Here is a 14887-nt window from a genome sequence, read left to right on the forward strand (position 1 = left end):
AAAAGCCAGTGAATAAACAAGGCCTTTCACAAAACATATCGAAATGAGTTGATGCACTCTGCAGAGAAAATGTTGTCCAGATATTATACTATGGGCCTGATACCCTACACTCATTAAACTGAAAAGATGAGCGCTCTGTTTACAGCAGAAACACATTTGTGCTGTGAACCTGTGACCCTTTTTTATAAAAGAATGTGAGTCATCAGGTGTTCAGTGAACATCTCTGTGCTCTCACAGCCTCACCCTGAGAATATTCTTTAAATTTCCATTTTTTTTTCTAATCTCTTTCTTTACATCAGAAACTTACAATAAGGATGCATTGTCATTTTTAAAATGAAATAAAAATCTGTTTTCTAAATGCAAGATATATATGTGAGTGAGTGATTAATCAATGCAAGTTTCATTTTTAAAATATTTGTTTGGACCTCATCATTTTTAATCAAAATGTCTCGATTTTTTTTATCAAAAAGCTGTTTCACTCAGATGTATGTCAAAAAAGATCCATCACTACTTCTGTTTTATCACTTATGACTTTAATATTTAGACTGGTGTACAAAACAATCAGTCCTAGGTTCCCTTTTTTCTAAACAGTGTGTAAGAACGGAAATGGACTCTATTCACAAACTATGATCACACGTTTACACAGTTTTTTATATTTTGATTTTTAAAAATTAAATGTCACTTTATAATACCTTGTGTTTTATTACCTTGGCATTAAATTACAGAAAACTGGTTAACGCTGGTGTGTGAGTGTTTCTTATACAACGGCTGAGGGAGTGACAACAAATTTGAAATATTTATTTTTTCTGACCAACCCTGAGAACCTCGGAAATGTAAAAAGGGTTCATTTTCATTACTTTATTGCATTACATTGCAACTTTTTTTTTTCAGTTCATGTAAAACTATCACATTAATCAGTTCACATGTTCAGTGGGAGACAGGAATCTGTTCCTCCTTTTATGCTCCCAGCCCAGCAGAGGGCCTATTGAAATGATAATGTAACCTTTCACCATCTGGGCTGTTGAAGTTCTACCAGGATTACATCTGATACCACTGCTGGGATTGTACTTAATTAGTATAAACGGAAATAGACAGATATTTCAAAATGACACAAAACTTAAAAAAACAATAATACAAAAGTTGACATTCATTATATCAAATAATTAGTCTCAACATGCTGTATACCGCTTTCATTGTCATGTAATTTATAGATAGGCTAGTAACATATCTGACTGTCATCATTAGCCTACATTACATGAGAAAATATTAAACCAAGTGGCATTTATCAAAATGAAAGTATGATAGTACACTTTTCATGGAAAATTTGTTTGATATTTCGTTGTCTCTTCCACGAAATTCGTATGTTTTATATGTTGTCCTTTTGTGATTAATAGGCCTAAATTACCATAAATTTCGATGAGAATCCAGCTTTTCTGTCACCTACTTCTAATAAAACTCCCCCAAGTGGTCACATATGTACTTGCACGTTATTTGTCATTTGATATAGGCTATTTACTCAGCATCCTTATTATTATCACAATCATTATGGATCCAGTAAAAAGCGCACATCAATGCAGCTGATCTATGAAGCATATTTGTGTCGTTTATATATTAGTGTTATTTATAAACCTGATTCAACACAAACGTTGGGAAAAAAATATAAACAAATGTAGTATTTATAAATCGCGCTAAATCGATTATTAAAATACTATGTTGTATACTGGGGTGCAATAAAGTTACATTAAACGCTTTATATACCAGCTTAAATGAAAACCGTAAAGACCATCGTTTTCGATGGTCTTCGCACGCCTGCGCTCTCTTGGTATCCGTCCGCGTGGAACTATATTGCTGTCTAAATGTGAAAATCACTGCTTAGGACACAGCACGGGCACCCAATTTCACTGGAGGAAGACTAGTATAAAAGCATAAAATCAGCAGGTTACGGTTTACAAGGTATAACTATTTATACAATTAGCAAACAACACAACGGCGGACTGATTTCAGCCCTTTCCACTAAATTTCATTCGGTGTAGCGGAAGTTCATTTACAAGTCCTTCCGGTCCCCTTACTGGTAAGTTGGTGCTGTATTTTTGCGAGTGATTTTGTAATTTATATGCATAATGAGTGCAGAAGTTCCTTATTAGCTTTTGTGTGAAAGACAACAGCCTTGGATATTTGCACTAATTGAGGTAAAAAGTGCAACTCCTGAGTTCTGCATGTGAATAATGACATGGTGTGGGTTAGTAGCCGGTTAGTCAGTTAGCGACAGTAGGCTCTTCTGTGAATGGCCTGGTCTGCTGCCAGCTTACGCGATACTGTTATAAACACATGTAAATCCTTTTCGTGAAACGCAAAGTCTCTGTGTTAAAGGCAGCTTTGTGATAGAGGGGTTGATTTAGGTTTTAATATTAGCACTTTGGTTTGAGCGCATCATATCATGTCAGTGAGCGTGACTGCAGTAGGCGTGCGTGTTGTTGCAGTTTGGCGCGCCCACCGCTTCCCTAAACTAGACGTGAACTTATAAAACTGTCTGCATAAAACACTTTGTAAGTAATTGTGCCGGATGCGATTTTGATTTATTTGTGATTATTCTTGTTGTGTGCAATTGATATTTGGTGTAAATGCAATGGCAAGTCACGTTTATATGTATAGCGCTTTATGCAAAACAGATTTGACATGTAACGTAAATGCCATGTTACGTGAATATGGTTATAAATCAGTACCACTGCATCTGTCAAAATACCATGGTAGTACCATCTGATACGATACTGTACATGTTTGTGAAAGGCTGAACACTAATATTGACGTTTCCCCTTTGTGGTTACTCTCCTTCAGATGACATGAACTTCTATTGAGACGAGCGCAGACACTAGTCTGCCCTTATTCAGTGCAATCCTGTCTGTCCCGGCCACCACCATGTCTTTCGTGCCCACCCCAAGCCCCACTGTGGTGGATCAGACCACGCTTATGAAGAAATACCTGCAGTTTGTGGCGGCGCTCACTGACAACAACACACGTGAGTGTATTCCATTCAACTAAAAAGTTGCACTGTTAGTTGAAAGCGTTGTCTCTGCTTACTGGTGTGTTTCTCTTTCGTTTAAACATCAGCGGATGAGACCAAACTGAAAATGATGCAGGAAGTCAGTGAGAATTTTGAGGTGAGCCGTTATATTTTGCTTATAAAAAACTTGAAATGAAAGATGCTTCCTCATTAATTCATGTTAATCCTATTCCACAGAATGTCACATCCTCGCCACAGTATTCTACTTTCTTGGAGCACATCATCCCTCGTTTCCTAACGTTTCTGCAGGATGGAGAAGTGCAGTTCCTTCAAGAGAAACCAACACAGGTGTGCTTTAGTAAAAATCATATTGCATATTGTCTTTATTAAGGCCTCATTCCTGACATTTAAATAAACATGAGGTGTCTTTAACTCTTTTTATAGCAATTAAGAAAACTTGTCCTGGAGATCATCCACCGAATCCCAACTAATGAACATCTCCGGTCTCATGCCAAGAACATCCTTTCTGTCATGTTCCGCTTCCTTGAGGTCAACTTTCTTTACCTGAATGCCAAGCTTATTCTAATGTAAAGAGCCAATAAAATAGCTGTAGAATTCTCATTTTATAGAGCATTTTTGGACAAATATTTGTATATGTAACTACATGCAAGAGGGACAGCAGAGACACAATGATGAGAGCGATGTACTTTAGTCCAGAGAATGGTACTGTGTGTAAGATTTTGTGTGTGTGTGTGAGAACTGTAAAGTACTAATGAGCTTGGGCGCTGAAAGTAACACTGATAAGATCTAAGTGTCCAAATGCTGATCTGTGTGAATTCTTACTTGATCGTTTTGTCTTAACAACAAACAAACAAATAGTGGTAATATAAGGGGAATAAATTACATGAAAATAGAAAAGTTATTTTAAGTCTCTTACAAAGGAATCAGCAGGTATATTAAATAATTTATTTTACAAATGTAATGCATCATCTTGTGTGTGTGCGTGCGTGAGTGTGTGTATATTTTATATTTAAATAATAGCTCTTTGCCTCTGTGCTTCATCATTTAGATTGAAAGTGAGGAGAATGTGCTAATTTGTTTACGGATCATCATTGAACTGCATAAACAGTTTCGCCCGCTGATCTCTCAAGAGGTGAGATGCAGCCTTCTGGCACCCTGTGATGTTGACTAGCATTTGCGTTTCCTATGTTTCAAAAAATGTTATTAACTAACATCTTCCTTCCAACTCTTACAGATTCATCATTTTTTGGACTTTGTGAAGCAAATTTACAAAGAACTGCCTAAAGTAGTGGTAAGGTGTTTTCACAAAAAATGGGTTTAAAGTATACATTTGTGTTAAAGTATGTGTTTTCTGAACCTATGTCTCTGTCTGTCAGACGAGGTACTTTGAGAATCCTCAGGTTATAGCAGAAAACACAGTGCCTTCTCCAGAAATGGTGGGCATGATCACCTCAGTATTGGTGAAGACCGCACCGGAGCATGAGGACAGCGAGACCCGGACGGTCAGTACCAACTCCAGCAGACCTGTGCAAAATCCTCATTAGCTGAATAGTTTTGACAAATATGATCAGCAGGAACACAATGATGAGAGCGATGTGCTTTAGTCCAGAGAATGGTACTGTGTAAGATTGTGTGTCTGCATGTGTGTTTGTGTGTGAGTGAACTGTAAAGTACCAATAAGCTTGGACGCTGAAAGTAAAACTGATAAGATCTGAGTGTCCAAAATGCTGATCTATGTGTCTTAATGAATAAAATCTGGCAATATTCTAGTAGTAGTTGTAGCCTAATGTTATTCTGGTATAATTCTTTGATCTTGTTAACACATTCATGAGTAACACCTGTATTGCATGATCTGATCACAGTTGATCAGCCGCTTTACACATGGTAGTAGCACATCAGTGTGTAAATGTATATTGCTACAGCAGAATTTTTTTTTTTTTTCCAATTTATTCAATTGGATGGTTATTTTCATTTAAAACTTGCTCATAAATGGCAAAACCCTATTTTGTGCAGTGATTGACAGGCAGGTAAGTGGTTTTTCACTGCTGTCTTGGATACATTAAGATGGTTAGAGTTTACTGTGACCACCACAATATGTGACCCTGGACCACAAAACCAGTCTTAAGTGTCAATTTTTCAAAATTGAGATTTATCAGTCACAAAACTTGTTTTTTTTTTGTCCTCTTTGTGGACTGTTTACTTTCCAAGAGTTTTCCAATGCAAATGACATTTACTTTATGTAGACACTAGAGGGCAACCAATTCCTGCTTATGCTCATTCTTGTTTAAGAGGTGCTGAAATGCAGTTGCTTATAGTTTTTTTTTATTCTCTTCTTTTAATTTCAACACAAAAAGCAAATCCATATGGGTGCCAAAAAAAAAGTTTTATGGTGACAACTTGTTCAGTCTCAAAGTGGCCTCATCCATCTCCTTTTTGTCCTCCAGCATACCATAATCCCCCGGGGATCGCTGTCACTCAAAGTGTTGGCAGAGCTGCCCATCATCGTCGTACTCATGTATCAGGTGAGAGCCCATAAAAACACTCATTCAGTATTGACTTTATGCCAGCCATCCTCTTTTTAAAAGGACACGTCCCTCATTTAGACATTTGGCTCGTTTATAAAAGGTGCCGTCAATCAACTGAAACCCATACTTTATAGCTAAATCCATTGTTTTCTCAAACCTGCCACTCTTATCAAAATGATTGTTGTGATTAGATGTTTTTGCCTTTGTCATTATGAGTTTTAATTGTAAAGGCAATCAGTTTTGAGTCAGAAAATGACAGTCCGCAGCTGTTAGGAAGCTACGATCAAACAAAACACAGCTTTTGTTTCACCTTCTCTGCATGTTATCATTATACATTTGACCAGCAGGTGTACTTCTTTTTTTTTCCGTCTTAAAATATAGCAGCCACAAATATCACGATACTGCTTTCAGAAGTATGCCATGAAAATGTTCTAAAATTCTTGTATTTATTGGTGGAATTTGCCTTTGAGTCAGACTCTAAAGTTCTGTTTTGAATCCATGAATCTTATAAATGGTGTAAAATGTTATGCAACAATGTTTCAAGCAGGGGTCTACTTTCTGTCTGTCGCCCCGCTGTTATTTGATGCACTAATTGCTTTCCTGTATGGCATTTTTCCTAGCTGTACAAACTGAGCATTCACAACGTGGTGTCGGAGTTTGTGCCTCTTATCATGAACACCATCATGCTGCAGGTGTCTCCGCAGGCTCGGTCAGTGAACTCTTGCGTCTCGTTGAGCGGGTGGTATTACATCACCGCTAATGCATTTCATAGATGCAGTTTAACACATAGTGACGTTTAATGCTTTTCCTGGTTTCTGTCCGTGACAGGCAACACAAACTGTTCAACAAGGAGCTGTATGCAGATTTTATCGCCGCACAGATCAAGACCTTGTCATTCCTCGCTTACATTATCCGGATCTACCAGGTAGAGTGGCATCATAGCTCAACCACCTGTTTATTAAACTTTTCTAAACTTGTTTTAATACTCATGCAGTGACTAATGTGGCAATGTGAAACGTTGTGTCTCAGGACTTGGTTGGGAAGTACTCCCAGCAAATGGTGAAGGGGATGCTGCAGCTGCTGTCTAACTGCCCCCCTGAGACTGCTCACCTGCGGAAAGAGCTCCTGATCGCTGCCAAGCACATCCTCACCACCGATCTACGCAGCCGTGAGTCATCCACTGCTAAACTCTTTGCAGATTGTTGGCAGATATTCCCAAATAAGATATGCAAAGTGTTCGCTATTGTAGGAGCGCTCGCATCTGGTGTTAATTACACCGCTGAGCTTCATGGGGTACCGCTTTGATATGTAACGGCTGCATTCTCTTTGAGCTTCACCTCTCAATCAATAGCATTTGAGAGAGGAATCTGATACACTCTTCTAAATCATTAATCCTGTAGAGAAGGTTAAATGAATCGATGAGAAACCCTGCCTGTTGAGCTCTGGCATTGATGTATCTCATGGTTCATGGGCCCCTGAGCTGTTTCGGTGGGCTTCAGAGCCTGCGATGGCAGCTGATAAAGTCTGTTTGTGTTGCAGAATTCGTTCCATGCATGGACAAGCTTTTCGACGAGTCGATACTCATTGGCTCAGGATACACTGCGAGAGAGACGCTGAGGTAAGAATGCAGATTAACCCTCTCTAAACCAATATTATGTTTCAAGTATAAGCAGTCTGCAATTTGCAGGGCACACATTTAACCCACAAAGCCTAGTAAGCTGCCTACCTAGGCAGCATTGCAAGGCATTGCAGATCCGCTCATGAGGCTAAGTGTCTTTTTAAAAAGTAGGGAGCACAGTTATGACTCATTTTGGCCAAATTCTAAGGTAGGATACATGCTGTGCTCTGCAGAGAAAGCAATCCCAAAATGCATTTCAACAAGCAAATTAAAAAAGTATGTTGGCAAATAATATGCTTTTTTTTTTTTTTTAACCACTTACAACATAAAACCAAATGCACGAAGCTCGGCACTTTCAACAATAGAAGGATACATGCATTGAGAAAAGAGAGAGGAAATAATAAATTAATAAAACCAAACTTATAAGACTGGAGCGTAATGATATACCATACCTCAAAGTATTAAAATTATATTATCAAGATATAGAGTCCAGATATTTTGAAAAGATTCCGTTGACGAATGGCAAAGCGATATGTTGATTATAAATAAACATGTATTTATTATTGAAATTGTAATATTAGAGATGTTTATTAAAAATATCAGCTGATAGATATAAGGTGATAATAATTTTCGTGTTATGGATGGAATTAATTAAATCAGTTGTTTTAAATGCTACAAGTGATTTACAGTGGCATGATGATGATGGCAAAGGTAAATGTAAAAACAGAGAACATGAGCATACACAAATTAAATGTCCAGTATCGTCCAATATGATAACTAAAAATAAATCTGATAACAGCTGGTAATCAATGGTGATACCGACATATCGTTTCATTCATTTATGCAGAATATAATGTTAATGTCAAAATTCCTAAACACCTTTACATACGCAAACACTGATCACATTTTGAATAAGTCAAAACTATAATGCAGCAAGACCAAATTGTAAGTAACAGAAATTATTAATTCATTGCTTAGCTGGGTCTTCAGGCTATGCAGTCTGTTAATTCACCTCACCTCCCGGGCCCGAGTTGTTCGTCCTTATGTCACATCACATCCCCATAGGTTAAAGCTATGCAGTCTTTAAGGAAACAGAAATAATTAGTTCACCTTCCGAGTCTTTGGGTTCGAGTCGTTTGTTCATCACGTGACAGTCCCATTGGTATAAGGCTATGCAGTCTGTGCCGGAAACAGAAATGAAGACTCAGAAGATGAGCTAATCATTTCTGTATCCTGTACAGAACCTATAGGATGCTGCACATGTGCGGTCAACACAGAATGAACGAATCACTCTCTGTGACAACTCATCGTTCCTGAGTCATATTAAAGATTTGTTAAAAATGAACAAATTGTTCAAGAATGACCCATCACTATCATGCATCCTCTTGAAAAATTAAGTCTGTCCAATATTTAAGCGTGCTTTTGTTTTGTTCATATTGTTAGCTTGGCAACAAAATGTTGTGAGAAGCACTTTTTATATGTAGAGGGTAGGGCTGGGCGGTATATCGAGTTTGTACGATATATCGATATTTTCTTTATAAGCGATTCGATATGAGGCAATACAGTTTATATCGATATACAGTAGTTTGATATGAGCGCATCTGAAAATATAGCGGAGGACGCAGACTGAGCTGCTGCGGAGAAAATGCATAATCCAATTTGTTCTAAACATGTGACAAGCTTCATATTAAGGTCTTTAAAAACTGGTAAGACATAGTTTATAGTTTGGTTTCGTATATTAGTTTAAGCGGCTCGGCCCGTCATTTGCTCTGACTGAAAGGCTGCGTGTGCCGCTGACAGAGACACTAGGCTACTCGCGCTGTTTAGTGTGTTTGAGATGTGCTGTCTTCCTGAATGCATAACTTACATTTCACATGTTTAGTCTCCCATCTGTAAATGTTAGAAAGTCATGGAAATATTTCCATTTTTCTGTCAGAGGTGCATGAGCCTTCTGCTTTTGGATTTTCCGTTGAACTTCAGTGAACGAGCGCATGCGCGCCAAACAGACAGAGCTCAATTAAATAGGAGCGCAATAATTCTGACTAAAATATACATTTCGCTGAAATATTTGTAGTTGGACAATAAATGTGACATGTAGAATTTTAAACCTATAAGTAAGTATATTTTTATGATAGCACTGACTGTAAAGTGACTGTAATGGGGTAATCAAAATAGCCTAACACAACTCTGTGCTTTTGTTCTCATTTATTTTCATTTTGAGTTTATAGTGAATTTAACTTCTGCTTTAAAAGCCTTATTTTTGTTTATAGATTGCAATGTTACAATGTTAGAATGAAATGTGATTTTAACCCTTTTTTGCACAATATAAAGGCTTACATGGTTACATTCACTTTATTTGTTTTCATAGCCTTTAATGTATTGTTTTGTTGGACAACATTGGGCGGTAAGTGAAATATATATATTAAATACAGATTTTTAAAATCCAAATAGAAAAACGAAAATACCGAGATATATACCGTATATCGCAAATCGGCCAAAAAATACAGAGATATGAATTTTTGCCCATATCGCCCAGCCCTAGTAGAGGGTTACAAGGCAGTCACTTATAAGGTTCTATTTCTTTTCGGTTGCTCTCTTAGAAGGCAGCTGACTATGTAGACAGCAAGGTAGCTGACTAGGTTTTGGAGAGGAGCCAGCCATAATAATAAAGTGTTCATTTTATTGTCATTTTTCAGTGTGGCTAGGGGCCACAATCTTTTTCCTTCCAAGTTTCTTTGGAGAAAAAAAAGTTAGATTTCATCAAGTGCAACATATCAGAATTGATTGTTAATGGTGCGTGACTGAGCTGAGTTGCCCCACTGGGCAGAAGAGATCCAGGTGCCAGTCTTCATGTGCCAGGCTGTCCTGGCATTGCCCCCACTGTCTGTCTCCCTGCCCCAGATGTCATATGCCTGCCAACACCACCCCTCTTTCATCCACGGCTTCCATCAGCCTTCAGCAGGCAAATTTGGCAGGACTCAAAATCTGTCAAAGCCATTAGTGTCGTTTATTCTGAAACTTTGCCTGAAATCCCCCTAGTATCGACCCAAGATATTATTATTAGCCAGGGTTGAGAGCTATTTGTTCTTTGAGGGTTGGTTTTGATCAATTTCAGACTGGGGATTCCACACCACAAGAGTAGGGATGTCTGTAACAAGTCAATATCACTATAAAATGAAAATAAAATGATGTTACACTATTGTTTAAAAGTTTGGGGTCAGTAAGATTTTTGAAACTAATACTTTTCTTCAGCAAGAATGCATTAAATCAGGGGTGTCAAACATACGGCCCGCGGGCCGAACACGGCCCACAGAGGTGTCCAATCCGGCCCCAAAACAAAAAAAACAAAAACACATTTTGTGTCAATATTGCGCACCCCTAAAATAACCAAGCATCTAGTTGTCCTAGATTTGTTTTTTTATTATATTGTAGTTTGTATGGTTAATATTAATGTAACTGTGAGCAAACTAGGGTTTAACAAAAGGTAATTCGGCCCGCACAAGGGGGCATTTTCTCCGATCCGGCCCTCAACCTTAAATGAGTTTGACACCCCTGCATTAAATTGATCAAAAGTGTCAGTAAAGACATTTATATTGTTACAGAAGATTTCTGTTTCAAATAAATGTTCTTTTGAACATTTTCAACTGTGAAAATGCTAAAAATCTTTTGAATGGTAGTGTACATCTGTGCATGAGCAAATGTAGTTAAACATGGCCGTTTTGGTGAAGGGTTAAACAGTCACTTGTGTCTCATGCAAACAGGCAGGCCAATAATGGAGATTACCATGGTATCGAAATTGCTACTGAGAATCGTGAAATTGTGCTAATATTGGTATCAACTGTTGAAGTTTCAGTTTTGTCACAACCCTAAAGGTGATGATACAAGGGGCAACTTTTTTGAGCAATGTTGCTTGGGCACAACAAATTTCAATCTGGATACTTTAGATCGGTCGATTGTCTCACCTGGTTGCCCGTTGACGGCAACATTGCTCAAAAAGTTGCCCCGTGTATCATCACCTTAACAGAACTCCTCTAGAAAGCTTAGATTCTGTTGTCTAACAGTGAGTCTCTTGATGTTTCAGGCCCTTGGCATACAGCACACTAGCAGACTTGGTGCACCATGTTAGACAGAACCTCCCGTTGACGGACCTCTCCCTGGCTGTGCAACTGTTCGCTAAGAATATTGACGATGAGTCCCTCCCCAGCAGTATCCAAACCATGTCCTGTAAGCTGTTGCTAAACCTTGTAGACTGCATCCGATCAAAGAGCGAACAGGAGAACGGAAACGGCAGAGACATTCTCATGAGAATGCTGGAGGTGAGGTAGACTGGCACATTAGCCCGTGTAAACTACGTTGTGATTGTAATAACATAGGCTACAAGATGCCACTGACTGGCCATATGTAAATGCATTTGTAAAACACAAAAATATTGGTCTGACACTATATGATTTCTATATTCTCAGGTATTTGTGTTGAAGTTCCACACCATTGCACGGTACCAGCTGGTATCTATCTTTAAGAAGTGCAAGCCCCAATCAGAGATGGGTGTGGTGGACACAGGGGCGTTACCAGGAGTCCCAGCCACCCCTACTGTAACTACACCCGCCTTACCTCCACCTCCACCTGCACCCCCAACACCTGTCACCCCTGCACCACCACCGGCCACACCTTTTGATAGATCTGGGGACAAGGAGGACAAACAGACCTTCCAGGTGTCCGACTGTCGCAGTCTGGTGAAGACTCTTGTGTGTGGAGTGAAAACTATCACATGGGGCATCACTTCTTGTAAAGCTCCTGGAGGTGAGATGGATGAACTTTTACTTGGCTTTAGATTGGGCCAAATCATTAAATATTGGTTCTGTTTAACATTTTCTTTTTGTGTGGTCTGTTGAAGTTTGTGAAGCCTGTCAAAGTCATTAAAGGGCTAGCTCTGCTCAGCATTCCCATTTGAATATTCTCACCTTGGTATTAGTGGTCGGCCGATATATCGGCTGATATTTGGCATTTTTTAAATATCAGCATCGGCCGATAAGTTTTCCTGTTTGGCCGATGCGTTCTTTTATTTTGACGGCGCGACTGACTTTTATTTTGACGGCGCTGAGAACGGCAGCGCCTGAGCACACAGTGCTTACATTCTCCCTCTTGTTCGCTGTTGTCGTTGCGTTCTGTCTAATATGGATTATCTAATACGTATGTCTAATAATCAGATAGAACGGTTAAACAAAGGAATTAAAATGTATACAAAAATTATTATAACGATTGCTTGAATGAATGAATCAGTGTTTTTGAACGAGTAGTTGAATGACAGTCCCTTTCCACCACCTTGTGGCGCAACACTGTAACTGCATTGACTGACAGCCGCAGGTGGAAATATCAATAGAAAGTCTTTTGTCCAGTCAGATTAGAAGATCAGATTACAACTAGGCTAAATGTTATACATATAGGCTAACGATAGCCTAACGATCTTATTGTCAGGTTTATGTTCTGTTATGTGGACCGTTATTTTGTCATTCTCTTCTGTTTACTTCACTTCCTGTTTCAACGCTATTTGGTTTCGGTTTCATTGTCTTCTGAATATGACCTCGTTAGTTATATCGTAACACACACACACACACACATATATATATATATATATATATGTGTATATGTGTACGTGTGTATGTATATGTATATGTATATATATATATATGTGTGTGTGTGTGTGTATATATATATATATATGTGTGTATATATAATATATGTATATGTATATATATGTATATGTATGGCAATAATACCGCATACCGCGGTAAATTTACTATTGAGCCACTCAAAATTACCGCAAGGGAAATTCCCTCACCGCAACAGCCCTACTTAAATATTAATTAATATGTGTTTTCCAAGATATCGGCATCGGCTGTCAAAAAAACAATATCGGTCGACCACTACTTGGTATTGTTGTATTACAGAGGCACAGTTCATTCCCAACAAGCAGCTCCAGCCCAAAGAAACACAGATCTACATCAAGCTGGTGAAATATGCCATGCAGGCCTTGGACATCTACCAGGTACGACCGTCCACCGATTAGTGCAGATTACCACACCAAAACACAAATCCTTACACAAAGTCACTTGGCTGAGAATGGCTGAGGTGTGTAAAACTGAAAGTCCTATTATGTTGCCACATCTTAGTACGTAAAAAACAAATTTTATCCGAGCGCATGTAATACTGAGAGCTGAAGTTTACAGCTTATCACAGAGCCAACCCCCTTTTGGCTAGGTACAGATTGCCGGCAATGGGCAGACGTACGTTCGTGTGGCTAACTGTCAGACGGTGCGGATGAAAGAGGAGAAGGAGGTTTTAGAGCACTTCGCCGGAGTCTTCACCATGATGAACCCTCTCACTTTTAAAGAGATCTTCCAGACCACTGTTCCATACCTGGTGGAACGCATTTCCAAAAACTACGCCCTACAGGTAATGGTGGAGAAATCAATAAAACAAGGCAGTTTTTTTCACTGCAGGATTGACTTGACATTTACATTTTTTTTTATACTAAATTATTGATTGTTGATATGACATGGCTATTCAATCCTTCAACAGATTGTGGCAAATTCCTTCCTGGCCAACCTGACCACCTCTGCACTGTTTGCCACCATTTTGGTGGAGTATCTGTTGGAGCGTCTGCCTGAGATGGGCTCCAATGTAGAGTTATCAAACCTGTATCTCAAACTCTTCAAACTGGTCTTTGGCTCAGTGTCTCTCTTTGCTGCTGAAAATGAGCAAATGCTCAAGGTGAGTGTTGTCTTATGCACATGCAGGTTTATGAAGCAAAATGTGGCCTCTTTTGTCTTTTAGTTGGCTAAGGTGCTTATTTAGAGTATTGAGTAGGTAATATCCAATTTTTTCAGAGCAATTTGACAGAGGGATCGCTCACACCCTCCGAGCTCTGATGACACTGTGCTGTCTAACGCCTCTGTGCCAGTAACCGTGCTGCATTAATTTTAATGCGTTCTGTCAGCTCCTCTGATGAGAAATGACACTTGTGCCTCAGATTGACAGGAAATACCAAAGTGAAGGTCACTGTGAAATAGTGGAAAGAAAGAGGCTTCTGTTTCTCACTTCCCATCGATCCTGTTGCCCACTGAAACTATCCTCTTATATTCGGTGTCACTGCCTTTTTTTTAGCTAATGGTTGCAGTTAACTCACACACGCATGTACTACCATTCAAAAGTTTAAAATTGATGCTTTTTACTTAATACCTATATAGCAAGGATGCATTAAATTTATCAAAAGTGACAGTAAAGACTTTTACATTGTTATAAAGGATTTCTATTTTAAATAAATGCTGTTCATTTGAACTATTTATACATCAACACATCCTGAAAAACATTTTTTATCATGGTATCTACAAATTATTAAGCAGCACAACTGCTTTCGACATTGATAATAGGAAGAAAAATTTCATGAGCACCAAATCAGCATATTAGAATTATTTCTAAAGGATCATATCGCTCTGGCGTAATGGCTTCTGAATTTTCATAATATATATATATATTTTTTTTACTGTATTTTTGATCAAATAAATGTAGTCTTGGTTAGCATGAGACTCATTTTAAAAAACCATAACTCCAAACTTGAATGGTAGTGTAAGTGTCTGTTAAATCCATATATAGTAAAATATAATTATTATATAATAATATATTAAATTATATATATATATATATATATATATACAGTTTTAT

General features: G+C 38.4%; 1 protein-coding gene across 1 annotated transcript in view; it reads left to right on the plus strand.

Moving 5' to 3' along the window:
- Positions 1-2092: 2092 nt before the first annotated feature.
- LOC107724687 (transformation/transcription domain-associated protein) overlaps positions 2093-14887 on the plus strand; it is an 85632-nt gene continuing 72837 nt past the window's right edge. The window contains exons 1-18 of the mRNA XM_016533699.1: positions 2093-2189; positions 2836-3016; positions 3109-3158; positions 3239-3349; positions 3446-3550; positions 4071-4154; positions 4257-4313; positions 4399-4524; positions 5467-5544; positions 6168-6256; positions 6376-6472; positions 6577-6715; positions 7087-7165; positions 11247-11481; positions 11629-11965; positions 13114-13211; positions 13424-13618; positions 13745-13936. Of these exons, the coding sequence (XP_016389185.1) occupies positions 2917-3016; positions 3109-3158; positions 3239-3349; positions 3446-3550; positions 4071-4154; positions 4257-4313; positions 4399-4524; positions 5467-5544; positions 6168-6256; positions 6376-6472; positions 6577-6715; positions 7087-7165; positions 11247-11481; positions 11629-11965; positions 13114-13211; positions 13424-13618; positions 13745-13936 (2172 nt within the window). The 5' untranslated portion in view covers positions 2093-2189; positions 2836-2916. The remainder of the gene's footprint in view (positions 2190-2835; positions 3017-3108; positions 3159-3238; positions 3350-3445; positions 3551-4070; positions 4155-4256; positions 4314-4398; positions 4525-5466; positions 5545-6167; positions 6257-6375; positions 6473-6576; positions 6716-7086; positions 7166-11246; positions 11482-11628; positions 11966-13113; positions 13212-13423; positions 13619-13744; positions 13937-14887) is intronic.

This window comes from Sinocyclocheilus rhinocerous, unplaced genomic scaffold, assembly GCF_001515625.1.
Source record: "Sinocyclocheilus rhinocerous isolate Xijiao unplaced genomic scaffold, SAMN03320098_v1.1 scaffold1026, whole genome shotgun sequence".
Lineage (NCBI taxonomy): Eukaryota > Metazoa > Chordata > Actinopteri > Cypriniformes > Cyprinidae > Sinocyclocheilus > Sinocyclocheilus rhinocerous.